This window comes from Panicum virgatum, chromosome 7N, assembly GCF_016808335.1.
Source record: "Panicum virgatum strain AP13 chromosome 7N, P.virgatum_v5, whole genome shotgun sequence".
NCBI classification, from domain to species: Eukaryota; Viridiplantae; Streptophyta; class Magnoliopsida; order Poales; family Poaceae; genus Panicum; species Panicum virgatum.
The window spans coordinates 40,537,884-40,551,806 of record NC_053151.1 but is presented as its reverse complement, the minus strand read 5'-3'; the positions used below and the strand labels follow the sequence as shown (position 1 = coordinate 40,551,806).

General features: G+C 44.3%; 1 protein-coding gene across 1 annotated transcript in view; it reads left to right on the top strand.

The window, feature by feature from the left end:
- Positions 1-4,100: 4,100 nt before the first annotated feature.
- The window catches only part of LOC120682981 (BEACH domain-containing protein C2-like), a 34,616-nt gene continuing 24,793 nt past the window's right edge, over positions 4,101-13,923 (top strand). Inside the window, 8 exon segments of the mRNA XM_039964988.1 lie at positions 4,101-6,144; positions 6,860-7,644; positions 8,481-9,185; positions 9,676-9,810; positions 12,142-12,246; positions 12,361-12,474; positions 12,642-12,718; positions 12,922-13,003. Coding sequence (XP_039820922.1) covers positions 4,482-6,144; positions 6,860-7,644; positions 8,481-9,185; positions 9,676-9,810; positions 12,142-12,246; positions 12,361-12,474; positions 12,642-12,718; positions 12,922-13,003 — 3,666 coding nt within the window. The 5' untranslated portion in view covers positions 4,101-4,481.

Sequence of the window (13,923 nt, the reverse complement as noted above, 5' to 3'; positions counted from 1 at the left end):
CCCGCATCTCGCCCTAAAGTTCCCTCGACGGGCGTCCAAAGCCCCAAACCCGCGGGGTCATTAGTTGGCGAGTGTGCGCCGTGGCAGCATTGCACCAAATGAGCGTTGCAAGCAGGAAGCAGCGCATGTACACTAGTAGTTTGAAGTAGTGAATATACATTTGACTTCTATTCTACCTTCTACTCTATTCTTTTTCATTTTTCGGGACAACGGATGTGTGGGTGAGTGAATGGGCGGGGCCTCGATTTCACATACATATACATGTAGAACTAGTAAGACTAAGATTTGGTAAAAAAAAGAAATGCAGAACAATTCTTTAATGTCTTAAATTTAGTCATACAGATTTCACATACATATGCATGTAGAACTAGTAAGACTAAGGTTTGGTAAAAAGAAGATGCAGAAGCAATTATGGGTTCTATCAATGAAGATGCAATTATGGTTAAAAAAAGATAACGATGTTGGATGAAAAACATGAATGGGCCATCAGTTTTTTTTTGTTTATTCCATGTTGCAGAACGACAGCCAATCAAATCTTTATTTTACCCTCCTGTATGGCTAAACATTGTGCTAGCACATTAATAACTTTCAAATATAAAAAATTATGAAACTTTTTACTAGCATATTAATAACTTTGTAGGTCCAAAAAAATTTAAAATTTGAACTATGAACTTTGTAGTAGCACACTAATAAGCTTTGTAGTCCCAAAAATTTTGAAATCTATATATGTAAACTTAGTAGTAGTACAGTAATTAAAATTTTTTAGTTCCCCAAAAACTTTGAAATCTGAAACTATGAACTTTGAACTAGGAAACAAAGAAACTTTTTAGTCCCAAAAACTTCGAAGTATGAAACCATGTTCTTTAAATATGGGGTTGTCCCAAAAATTATTAGCTCCAAAAATCTTCTATTAACCCATTTTAAATTATGTACTCCCAGATCCAAAACTTTAATTCAAACCTTACACTCTAAATTCAGAAACTTTCTACTAATATATTTTCAAACTTTCTACACGAGACTCTACAACTTTGTAATTTCAAAACTTTGTACACTAAATTTCAAAACTTTCTACAATTAAATTTAAAAATCTATACTATTAGATACAAAACTTTATACATGGATATTTGAAATCTTTTAAAAATAGATATAGAACATTTTAGATAAAAACTTTCTGCTAAAATAAAAAATTAACACTAAATTTAATAACTTTGGGCTTGTAAATTTTTTTAGTAAAATAAACTCTAAACTTTGCATCTCAAAATTAGAAAACTTTCTACTAACATGTTATAAACTTTGTATTCTCATGAATACAACTTTACTCTTCAAAAAATATGAAACTTTGTGACAAAACATTTAAAACTTTATCCTTTTACATCTAATACTTCGTAACTAAAAACCTTTGCATTTCCATATTGGGAACTTTGTTCTAGCCTCTCAAAAACTTTGTATCTCTTGGTTCTAAAACTTTATCTTAAAAACGTTACAACCCTAAACATTAGAACACATGAACTTTACAAATATAACATTACTGACTTTGTACTCCAAACTCTAAAATTTTGTAATTACAACAAATTTAGCATTCAAATTTAGAGATTTCATACCAGTGTATTTTCAAACACATATGTATAGAATTTTTTTCATAGCAACCAATGTGCCTTGATCTCACCTGAATGCTTAAGTGTTGTGGTCCAAATCTTGTTTGAGAGCTATCAATGAGCCTTTGCCTGACCTGCGCAAAATGAGAGTTTAGTAAGCTTCTTATTAATGTGGACACATCATCATCACAGAACTCACAAAAAAAAACTAAGATTCAACTAATGGGGAGAAAAATAATATACCTGCATGATTGGAGAAAAGGACAGTGTGTTTAGTAAAAATGAAAGATCACCTAAGTCTGTGTTTAGTATAAACCTTTTATTCTAATCTTTACATTCTATATTCAGGGAATTGCTGCTTGCACATTTCAAAAATATTGTTCTTATGAAAAAAACTTTGTAATTTCAAACTTTGCACTATGAATATATGAAACTATGTACTACCAAATTGTAAACTATGCACTCCATGCTACAAAAATTTACATATATTTGAAGTTCTACATATGGCGCTTTATAGTAGAATCTTGAAAGTTTTTGCCTCTTATATGAAAAACTTTTATAGAATACCTAGCTTCGAACGCACATATTTGAAAATTTAATACTCGTATTTGTGAAAAAACTATGAAGCATATAAAACATCACATGTCCAAACTTATATAGTTCCATGCTAAAACTCTAAACTGACTACTTGAAAACTTTGAATGAAAATATTGAGAATTTTCAAATTATGTTTATAAAAACTTTGGATAAATGATTACAAACGTAATGAATATATCAAGGCATGAAATAAAAATTTTGAACCCCTCAATTCACAGCACTAACTAACTTGTATGCCTAACAAAAAAGAGTTCCATGTCATAATGTGAAGTTTTTTTTTGGAAGGAGGCACAACTTTGGGCAGATATATTAAAAACTTTGTACCTAGAGGTGTAAAACTTTGAAATTAGTGTACAATAGCTTCCAGCAGATATATATTTTGACATAAACTAATTTATTTTAGGACCCTCATCACAGACCGGAGATTAGATACCCTTTCACTTGCTCTGGAACTTTTGAAAATGAAGTAGACGGTGGAATCCGAAGCAGCATTGAAGCAGAATTTGGAAAACGATAGTGAATAAGGACGCATGTCCCGTTTGCTGCCAACGGTCCTGGCGCACGCGCGCTCTATAACAACTAGGTGAATTCCCCGCGCATTGCTGCGGGAATATTTGGACCATATCAAAAAAAATGCTGGAACAATTGTTGAGTGAGTACCCAGATATAAAGAGGGCCATGCATACATCTCAAGAAGTGAAAGATGGATCTCTTTAGTACTATGTTGAATATAGAAAGAAAATCAGTGACAAAATAATTAGAATTTAGGTGAAACCTTAAAGTTGTTCATTGCAGAAAGGCATGCTAATAAATTAGACACTGAATGTAAAGAAAAAAATAAGTAAGAGGTCAATTAAATGCTAGCATATGAAATTTGTAACTTTATGTAATGCTACCTTATGAAAAAGAGAGCTGGTTCTCGTGCTCTAGAGATACAACTTGCCAATTTAGAAAATAAGAATTTCAGGCAAACAATGGTTTTTTTAATGTAGCTGCATCAACATAAGGAGGGTTATCACATGATTAAAAAATTTCCCAACCAAAATTACAATAAGGATAGATGAAGAACTACATACATTGGAAAGAATTGTCGTTGGAATATTTAGATGGATAACCTGGGTATAAGGAACAACATCAATGCAGTAGATCGAGTATGTTATGACGTGGCCATGGAAGAAAAGTTGTTGCTCCTGCAGGCCTGCTGAATCGACCAAGCGAGCGTACATGAATTCCATCATCAAGACCATTGGAGAATTGGGGAATGATGAAAGGGTCTAAAGGTTGATCAGATTGATCTTAGGCGCATATGCTAGGAGAACATAGAAGCACATCGATAATTATATGCTACTATGATTCTTAGTAGCTGCGACATGTGGTTTTACTGAAAATTGGAATGGATGAGAAGCTGAAGAGACATGTATGGTGGCTGACTATTTGATTCGTTGTCCACGGAAGGCACCCAAGGGACAAATGATGTGAGTGGGAAGAAGAGCATTTTGTGCCCTTTAATTGTTGGTAGGCAGCACGTCAAGGCACCAAGGAGTGAGAACATGGATGATTGATGAAGTACTAATGCCGTTAGTGCCATTAGCTGTGGTGGTCTTTTGATCTGCCAAGGTGCCGAGTAAAAAAGAGAGGAGGCTCTTAATCTGCCAAAGGTGCCGAGTAAAGAAAGGAGCTGAGAAAACAATCGGATGGTTAAAATAATATGGATGATATGAGGTTTGAGAAATCTTACTGTTTAGATTTAACTGATGATATGGTTTCACGTGGTTGCAGCAAAATTAGAATTAATAATATTTAGTGGTTCCATCTATATAGAATATTTCTATATAGATTTCGCCAAACCCGCCCGCCGCACCAACGCGAGACGCGCCGAGGCACACGGGCGAGAACGCGAACGAGAGCCGCGGCCCGGGAAACCCAGCACCCACCGCCGCGCCACGTCTTCTCCCCTCCTGACTCCTGAGCTGTGTGACCTCTTCCCTCCCTCTCTCCCCCCACGGTCAAGTTCATCATCCAGTTCCGTCCGCCTCTCGGATCTCGCCGTGCACCGCCGCTAATCGCCTAATCCCACCCACCTGCTCTCGCGCATTTGCACCGAACGCCCCGCGGATCCCCGCCCAGATCCGCGCGCGCGCCGCGCACGGCCATTTCCCGCCTCGATTCCAGTCCCCGCCGCGCGTAATCGCCCCCGCCCGCTGTTTCACTTCCGTTGACCGATTCCCGCCCGCATTTCCACCCCGGGGCTCTGCTCGGATTTGGGTTTCATGGAGTAAAGTCCTAGCAATGGCGGAGGACGCGCGCGAGTCGTCCGATTCCTCCCCGCCGCCGCCAGCGCCACCGACACCGCCGCGGGAGGAGGGCTCCGCGGAGCAGTTCGAGGCCGTGGCGCCCGCCGCCGAGGAGGAGGCCGCGTCGGATCCGGGGATGGGTACCAGCACGCCGGCCACGCCCGCGACGCCCTACGAGCCGTCCCCGCGGCCGAGGAGGCCGCCGGGGGTGCCGGCCGACGCGCCGCAGGAGGTGGTGCGGGCGGTGGAGGCCGCGATCGCGGGCGGGCCGGACCTCCTCCGCGAGGCGGTCTCCCAGGAGCAGGGCGAGCTGGCGCACTCCGTCGTCGACGTGCTGCTCGGCACCATGGGCGGCGCGGACGAGGCTTGCGACGCCACCGGCACAGGCGCTCCCCCGAGTGTCATGTCCAACGCGCGCGCCGCCGTCGCCGCCGCCGAGCTCCTGCCTCACCTCCCCTGCGACGGCGAGCCGTCCCCGCGCACTCGTATTGTCGCGGGCCTGCACGCCGCGCTCCGTGCCTGCACTCGGAACCGTGCCATGTGCTCTTCCGCCGGCCTCCTGGCTACCCTCCTCGAGTCTGCAGAGAAGCTGCTCGTCGAAATGGATCCGGGTAGTAGCTGGGACGGGACACCGCTGCTTCAGTGCATTCAGTTGTTGGGTGGGCACTCGCTTAGTGTCAAGGACTTGCATTCCTGGCTTGGTTTGGTAAGGAAGGCACTTGGAACGAGCTGGGCCACGCCACTGATGCTGGCGCTTGAGAAGGCCATGGGGAGTGAGGAAACAAGAGGTCCTGCTGCAACATTTGAGTTTGACGGGGAGAGCTCTGGTCTGCTTGGCCCTGGTGACAGCAGGTGGCCCTTCTTAAATGGATATGGGTTCGCCACTTGGATCTATATAGAATCATTTTCGGATACGCTTAGCACAGCAACAGCTGCAGCGGCCATTGCTGCCGCTGCCGCTGCAACATCTGGAAAATCATCAGCAATGTCAGCTGCTGCAGCAGCCAGTGCCCTTGCAGGAGAAGGAACAGCACACATGCCCCGGCTTTTCAGCTTTCTCTCTTCAGATAATCAGGGTGTAGAAGCATATTTTCATGGCCAGTTCTTGGTGGTGGAGAGTGTGGGTGGGAGGGGTAAGAAAGCTTCTTTGCACTTCACTCATGCATTCAAGCCTCAGTGTTGGTATTTTGTTGGGTTGGAGCACACAAATAAGCATGGTTTGCTTGGGAAGGGTGAAAGTGAATTGAGGCTGTATGTTGATGGTAGCCTATATGAGAGCCGTCCTTTTGAGTTCCCGCGTATCTCGAAACCACTTGCGTTTTGCTGCATTGGGACAAATTCACCGCCAACTATTGCAGGCCTGCAGAGGCGGCGGCGGCAATGCCCATTGTTTGCTGAAATGGGGCCTGTCTACATCTTCAAGGAACCAATTGGGCCAGACAGAATGAGACGTCTTGCATCACGAGGAGGTGATACACTGCCCAGTTTTGGAAATGGTGCAGGCTTGCCATGGAAGGCAACTAATGACCATGTTAAGAGTATGGCAGAAGAGAGCTTTGCACTTAACAATGAGATGGGGGCAAGCTTGCATCTTCTCTACCATCCTAGTCTGCTCACTGGGCGGTTCTGCCCTGATGCCTCACCTTCTGGTTCATCAGGTTCTATCTTCCCCCACCCCCTCCCTCTGTACTTAGTGTTGACTATAGTCGTTTTCCTGCTCCCGCACTAGTCCCCCATGTTATACCTTTGCCTTCCAAATCCCACAATCCCCACAACAAATATTTTAAAGGAGAGAACAACTACTCCATCCGTCCCAAATTATTAGTCGTTTTGGCTTTTCTAGATTCATAGATTTTGCTACGCATCTAGATATGTATTATGTCTAGGTGCATAGCAAATTGTATGAATCTAGAAAAGACAATACGACTAATAATTTGGGACAGAGGGAGTACTGAAAATCACTGAATCGTTTAGGAGGTGTTTGGATCCAAGAGGCTGAACTTTAGCCCACTTATGTAAATGCCAAATGTAGTACTAAACATGAGCTAATTGTTAATCTAATTACATAGATGATAGCTAATTGGTCGTTAGAGTCCATTAGCCCTAGATTAGCTCTCATTAGCCCATGTTTAGCCCCATTAGCACATCTAGGGCTAAACTTTAGCACCCCTGTATTAGAACATCCAAACAGCCCCTTAATAGGACTGCCCTTCTGTTCAATCATCCATACCATTTTCATTTTGCAAGGCCATTTAGACAAGGCATACTGAATTTCTTGTTGCTCCAGCTACCTCTGAATGCCATAGGGGGTCATGCTCAGTCACACTCAAATAGATGAATTATTGACTAGTGCCTTTTTGTGTTGCATTTTAGGCACTCATCGAAGGCCTGCAGAGGTTCTTGGATTGGTTCATGTTTCATCTCGTGTGCGCCCTGCAGAATCTTTATGGGCCTTGGCTTATGGGGGCCCAATGGCTTTACTTCCACTAACCATAAGCAATGTGCTGATGGACAGCCTTGAGCCTACACCTGGTGACCTATCATTGTCGTTTGCCACTGTTTCCCTTTCTGCTCCAGTTTTCAGGATTATTTCCCTAGCTATTCAACACCCTGGAAATAATGAAGAATTATGCCGGGCATTTGCACCAGAGCTTTTATCACGTGTTTTACATTATCTGTTGCAAGCTCTTTCGAAGCTGGAAAGTGGAGAAGAGGCACTGACTGATGAGGAGCTTGTTGCTGCAATTGTATCTTTGTGCCAGTCTCAAAGAAACAATCATGAACTTAAAGTGCAGCTTTTCAGCAGTTTGCTGTTGGACCTAAAGCTGTGGAGTTCATGCCGTTATGGTTTACAAAAGAAGCTTCTCTCCTCTCTTGCTGACATGGTATTTACAGAATCTGCTTGCATGCGAGATGCAAAAGCGATGCAAATGCTTCTTGATGGCTGCAGAAGGTGTTACTGGGCGATTCAGGAACCAGATTCAATTGATAACTTTGCACTTACTGGAACAAAGAGATCTCTGGGTGAAGTGAATGCTCTAGTTGATGAACTTTTGGTTGTTATCGAATTGATGCTAGGAGCAGCATCTTCAACAGCAGTCTCAGATGATGTCCGCTGTTTGATTGGATTTATTGTTGAGTGCCCTCAGCCTAATCAGGTACTTGGGACTTTGGATTACTAGACAAACTCTATCAAGCTTCCACCAATGTTTTATTTTTTTTGTTCCATCTGGGTCATGAATAATCTGAATAGAAAATGCATAAGTCTTCTGCGTCTTATGTTGCAAGCCTAACATATTTTATATCAAATGATGTTGAATCAATCAAGTGCAACTGGGTGGTGTATAACTGTAATACATTGGTAATTATAATGTCATCTTGAACCCTGATGCACGTTTTACCATACAGCATGAGAAGTAGGTGAAATGTTTAGGAACCAATGTATATACACAGAAAGAGGATGACACCGTGACATAATGGAGATAGAAACTCTAGGAGGGGGCAGCAGGATGCTGTGGTTGAGGAATGGGGACAGTTGAGTTTACTGCCAATGCATAAAATTCCCAAATTATGGTGGTGGCTTCTTAGTAGTGTGCTGCTTCTGCTCTGTCTAAGCCCATGCCCATGAGATATGATGTTAACCATGACGACAGCAGCAGCAACAAAGGGTATAGCCCCAAGCAAGTTTGAGTTGTCTATTTCGTCTCGTTAGGAGTATCCGAGTTTTTATTGTCTCGTCAAACTTATGATAAGCCTCCTCTTTTACTGGCCTATGGACTAAGTATATTGAGATAACATAGGCAGAGTTTTATTAACCACTAAAAATTTGACAATCGTGTTACCTGTTTTTCTTAAAGCTTGTCTAGAAATCTTTTGCTCTAAGTATTTATTTTATATGTGTTACCTATTCTATGACTATGAAGGAGATCCTTATCTAGCAGCTTTAGTGGTGATCTAGTGATGAGTTGGTTCTTAGTCATGTGCTTATTGGCAGGTTGCAAGGGTGTTGCATCTCATCTATAGGTTGATTGTACAGCCTAACATCTCTAGAGCCAACATGTTTTCTCAATCCTTCATCTCTACTGGTGGTGTGGAAGCAGTTCTTGTTCTTTTACAACGGGAAGCTAAAACTGGTAACAAAAATATTTTGGATGATTCTGGTGCAAATTTGTGTGAAAATGATGTACACAGGGATGGAAGTTCCAACAGAAAAGCTGATAGTGCTGACACAAGATGCCAGGTTAATGAAACTCAATCAGCTGAGCATCATGAAATGATCTTCCATGAAGAAGCCATTGAACATGAAGCCACAAATGTAAATGATATGCTGGACTCACATATTGGAAGTAAGGTACCTGGTTCTGAGAATGGGCTCTTGAAGAATCTGGGTGGCATTAGCTTTTCAATTACTTCTGATAATGTCCGGAATAATGTTTACAATGCTGACAAAGGTGATGGCATTGTTGTGGGCATTATTCACATTCTCGGTGCTCTAGTGGCATCAGGTCACCTTAAATTTGATTCTGGTGCTGCAAGTCCAAATATACCTGGTGATAGTCAGGCCACCCTTAATGAAGAAGGAAATCCTGTGTCAGAAGATAGATTGCCGTTGTTACTTTTTGCATTGCAGAAAGTATTCCAAGCAGCCCCAAGGAGGCTTATGACTGCAAATGTCTATATGGCTTTAATTTCTGCTGCGGTATGGTTTATTTTCTTGAATGCTACATAATTAGATATGATTATTTACCCAAACTGATTGGATTCATGTGATTAACCGAAGTTTGTTGCTCTTGGTTCCTGTCTCTACTTTCAGCCCCCTTGTGAAGTACAATAAACCCTTTTCTTAACATCGTGGCCCTACTAATGATGCTTCAAATAAAAATGATAGAAAATAAAAAAAAGAATTTAATGATGTGTTCTTCAATGGTCATCCAAATAAAATTAGCAGGAATGCTAAATTAACTCTACCTAATTGACTGTCTGGAACCATAACAATCTTCATTTGGTTTTTGTTACATGTGGTTCGGTATTTTTGCTCACTTGATTTGTATCGGCACAAGTACACCACAACTTTTCAAGTTTAATAATATTAGCCTTTTTGTTGATCAACTATTGACCAATTGTTTACAGTTGCCTTTACGGTTTAAAATAAAATTTATAGCTTTGACTTTGCAAAGTTCTTAATGCAGATTAATGTTTCATCAGTTGATGAAAGTCTTAATCTCTATGATTCTGGTCACCGTTTCGAACATATCCAACTTTTATTGGTCCTACTCCGCTCACTTCCATATGCATCTAGGGCATTCCAAGCTTGTGCTATGCAGGTGTGTTTTCGTTGACTTACAGTGAATTGTTACATGATTTGTATCCCTCCATTTTCAGATCTTTGACACCATTTGTTTTTGCTCAAACTTTGACCAATAATATTTATTAAAGTAATTAGTCAAGTAATGTGAAATGAGTACCACTAGGTCTGTCATCAAAGTTACTTTAAACATGCGTTATATGTTATGGACATAAGTTGTCGGGTACCACAATTAGGGACACCCTAATTGGGGTACTCAGACCGCTTCAAAACGCAAACACATGTTAAGCGACTGAGCCCATGAAGTCCCACGGCCTCCTTCCAAATCTGGAAGAAAGGAAAGGACTCAAAGAAGCCCAGCATGTGGATCATTCGCACCCCTCTCAGGCCCGCCGGGCAATCTCCGCCTCGCTCGAGGGTAGCGAATCTACCCTCGAGCAGGTAACGCATCTCCGCCTCGCTCGAGGGCTCCCCTCGGGACCCTCGATCGCGCAATGCATCTCCGCCTCGCTCGAGGGTAGCGAACTACCCTCGAGCGGGAAGCTCATCTCCGCCTCGCTCGAGGGTAGCAAGCCCACCCTCGAGCGGGTCACTCATCTCCGCCTCGCTCGAGGGCTCCCCTCGGGACCCTCGACCGCGCAACGCATCTCCGCCTCGCTCGAGGCCACCCTTCAACACAAGGGACGAACGGCCCCGCCGCCCAACCGCTCGCCATACGGAGGCATTTAATGCCCATCACTCTTCCACAGTGCTCAGGACGGGCGGCGTCGGGCCGCCATTCCCACAGTAGCTGTGACAGGAGTCCCATCCATCACCTCCGGTCACTGCTCCGCCATCCCGGACGCTGTGGCGGTACTGTGGAACCTGCGACGCGGGACAAGACGCGCTCAGCACAGTTCCCGTCACTATTCTGCCAACTCCGGCCGTCCGGACTCTGCCTCATCATACGCATGGCCTCGGGCCCACCTCCTGCTCGGGAGGGGGTCCGGTGGCGCCATGGGCCCCTCGAGGAGGGATGTCCATCACCCACAGCCGGAGTCCCGGACCCCCCTCGAGGGGTCCGGGACCTCCACGTGTCTTCCAGACTTCCTGGTGCGCGCGCCTGCACTCCGTCCAGGGGGTTCAGGACCGCCGCGTGCCCCACCCCCGCTGGTGCACGCAAGACTTTGACCTGCGGGGCCCACCGAACGCCACCGCGCCACATACGGAAGACTGTACCTCCAGCAGCGACGACCACGCCGCTCGCAAGGACTGGCAGGACGCCGGCACGATCTCCGCAAGACCAAGGACGATATCCACGACAGCTGCCACGCCCAACGCCATGCCCCACAGTGTACTTTCTACAGTATCCGACCACTGTACCCCGCGATTCGGGGAAAACGACGACTTCCACGCCCCCACTCATGTGCGCCGCCCCTCCTTGTGACTATAAAAGGAGGAGGCGGGCTACCTTTAGACGGGACGCTCAGACGCTCCCAGAGGTGATCCATCATCACTTGCGCTCCGGCATCCCTATTTGCCACGTTCAACCCCTCTTCTAGCAGAGACTTGGGAGCTTCCCTCCCTCTCTCGCCTCGCTTGTATCCCCTACTACAAGCCCTCCGGGTGCAAGATAATACAGTGCCCTCGCACACCCCCTTTGCTGGACGTACGGCCCCACGGCCGGAACCAGGATAAACAGTGCGTTACTGAGTTGTCTCTTGCATCATCATCTGGGACGAGGAAACACGCAGCATTTACTAATTGGAATTCAGGCCCCCGGGTCGGGACACCGACATAAGTACTTTTGATATTCCCATAAGTACTTGACTCTTTCAAAAAGTCGAAATTGCTTTGTTATTCCTATATGCTGTGTATAATTTTGCCTTTTCACTTTGTAATATCTTATTTTCGACTAGCAGATAGAGAAAGCTACCATTTTCAAAATTGTGCTGTATTTAGCCAGCTTCATTTGCATTCTTAAACTAGTCCCAGTCTAAATTTTGGAATCTTTGAATCACGTGCAAGTTTGGGTTTGGCTTACATCTGGATGGCATACATAAATCAAATCTATAATCCTTGCTGTCATGCATGATGCATGTCAATAAGACAATAATAGTCAACCAAATCAGACATCTGCATGTCAATAAGACAATAATAGTCAACCAAATCAGACATCTGTGCTTCTTGCATAGGTTAAGAACATCTGACACCATATAGCCAAACACCTGCATGTTTATTTTCATTTATACTGGGCTATATGTTTATACACTCTTTGTTATTTACAGACTAAGACTTGTATCGTTTTGATTTATCAGTTTTTTAGATCTTGTTTACTTGTGACATCAAAATTCTTTCTACGTCGTTTCAGGATCTTCTGTTTTTGGCTTGCAGTCATCCGGATAATAGAACCACGATTACTTCAATTGCAGAGTGGCCAGAATGGATTTTGCAGGTTTTGATTTCTAATCATGAGGTTAGTGTCACAAGCCTTTTATTTTATTTTCTAATGAGAATTATGTTCAGGTGAAACAGCACATAAACTGCATTATGTCATTTCCTCGTATTTTTAATTTGACTTTTACTATAGATGGGAGCTAAGAAAAAAGCTGATGGTGTCAGCATGAGTGAGATTGAAGACCTCATACACAATTTCCTGATTATCATGCTGGAGCATTCAATGCGACAAAAAGATGGGTGGAAGGCAAGATAATTTTTTAAGCAGAATATTCTCAGTAACATACATGTGTTGTAGTGTTGCAGCCATCGCATATCCCTTATCTGTTAATAGGTTTATGATGGTTGTAGCATGGCCAAATCCATTGAATTATAATAAGATCTTATTTTGTTTCTGTCCATACAACTATTTAGGATGTGGAGGCAACAATTCATTGTGCAGAGTGGCTCTCAATGGTTGGAGGATCTAGCACTGGAGACCAAAGAATCAGGTAGCCCCTTCACTCTTGGGTAACTTGTTCAAGAATGATTCAAGAAATTTATTCTAAGATATCTGCACTCAGAAGCCTAGGATTTAATTCTCATACTCCAAAACCAACACTATTATTTTCTCTGCACTATTTTTACCCTTTTTGGTTATTGGGATTTTTTCCTTGCTTTTTTACGGCAACCTTCTGCACCTATTCTTTTTAAGGCGTGAAGAATCATTACCTATTTTCAAAAGGAGATTACTGGGTGACCTGCTTGATTTTTCTGCCAGGGAGCTTCAAGTTCAGGTAATTCTCCTTTTCTTGACATGATCTGCCTGCTGAGCATGGATCTTTTATTTAAATGATATGGACAGTTGTATCTTATATCTTTTACTTATTTCTGTAGGAGAGAATAATGGCTTGTATTCTTCCAAATCTTAGAAGGGTGGGATATATAGATCCTATACATGGGCCTCTATACATAGACTCACATATACACTAACACCCCCCCGCAGTCTGAACTACCGGCGCAGCGGTGTTCAAGACTGGACAAGAAGAGATCACAAATAGAGTACAATGAGCAAATACCCCCCCGCAGCCACAACTAGCCACCGGCTACGTTGAGGCTGGAGCGAAACTCCGAGAAGGTCGAGGAGGGCAGCCCCTTGGTGAAGATGTCAGCAAACTGGGAGGTAGTCGGGACATGGAGTACCCGAACATCGCCGATGGCGACTCTGTCGCGCACGAAGTGTAGGTCGATCTCCACATGCTTCGTCCGCTGATGCTGGACGGGGTTGGTAGAGAGATACACGGAGCTGACGTTGTCGCAGTAGACGAGCGTGCTCTTGGCGAGCGGGCTGTGGAGCTCTGCCAAGAGCTGTCGTAGCCAGGATGCCTCCGCCACGCCGTTAGCAACAGCACGGTACTCCGCCTCAGCACTGGAGTGGGAGACAACCGGCTGCCGCTTGGACGACCAGGAGACCAGGTTGCCACCCAGGAAGACGGCGTAGCCGGAAGTGGAGCGACGAGTGTCCGGGCAGCTAGCCCAGTCAGCGTCGGTGTAGACCACCAGCTCAGCAGAGGACGAGCGGTGAAGCACCAGATCGAGGTCCACAGTGCCACGAACGTAGCGGAGGAGACGCTTCATCGCAGCAAGGTGTGACTCCTGGGGATCATGCATATGGAGACAGACCTGCTGAACAGCGTAGGTGAGGTCCGGCCTGCTA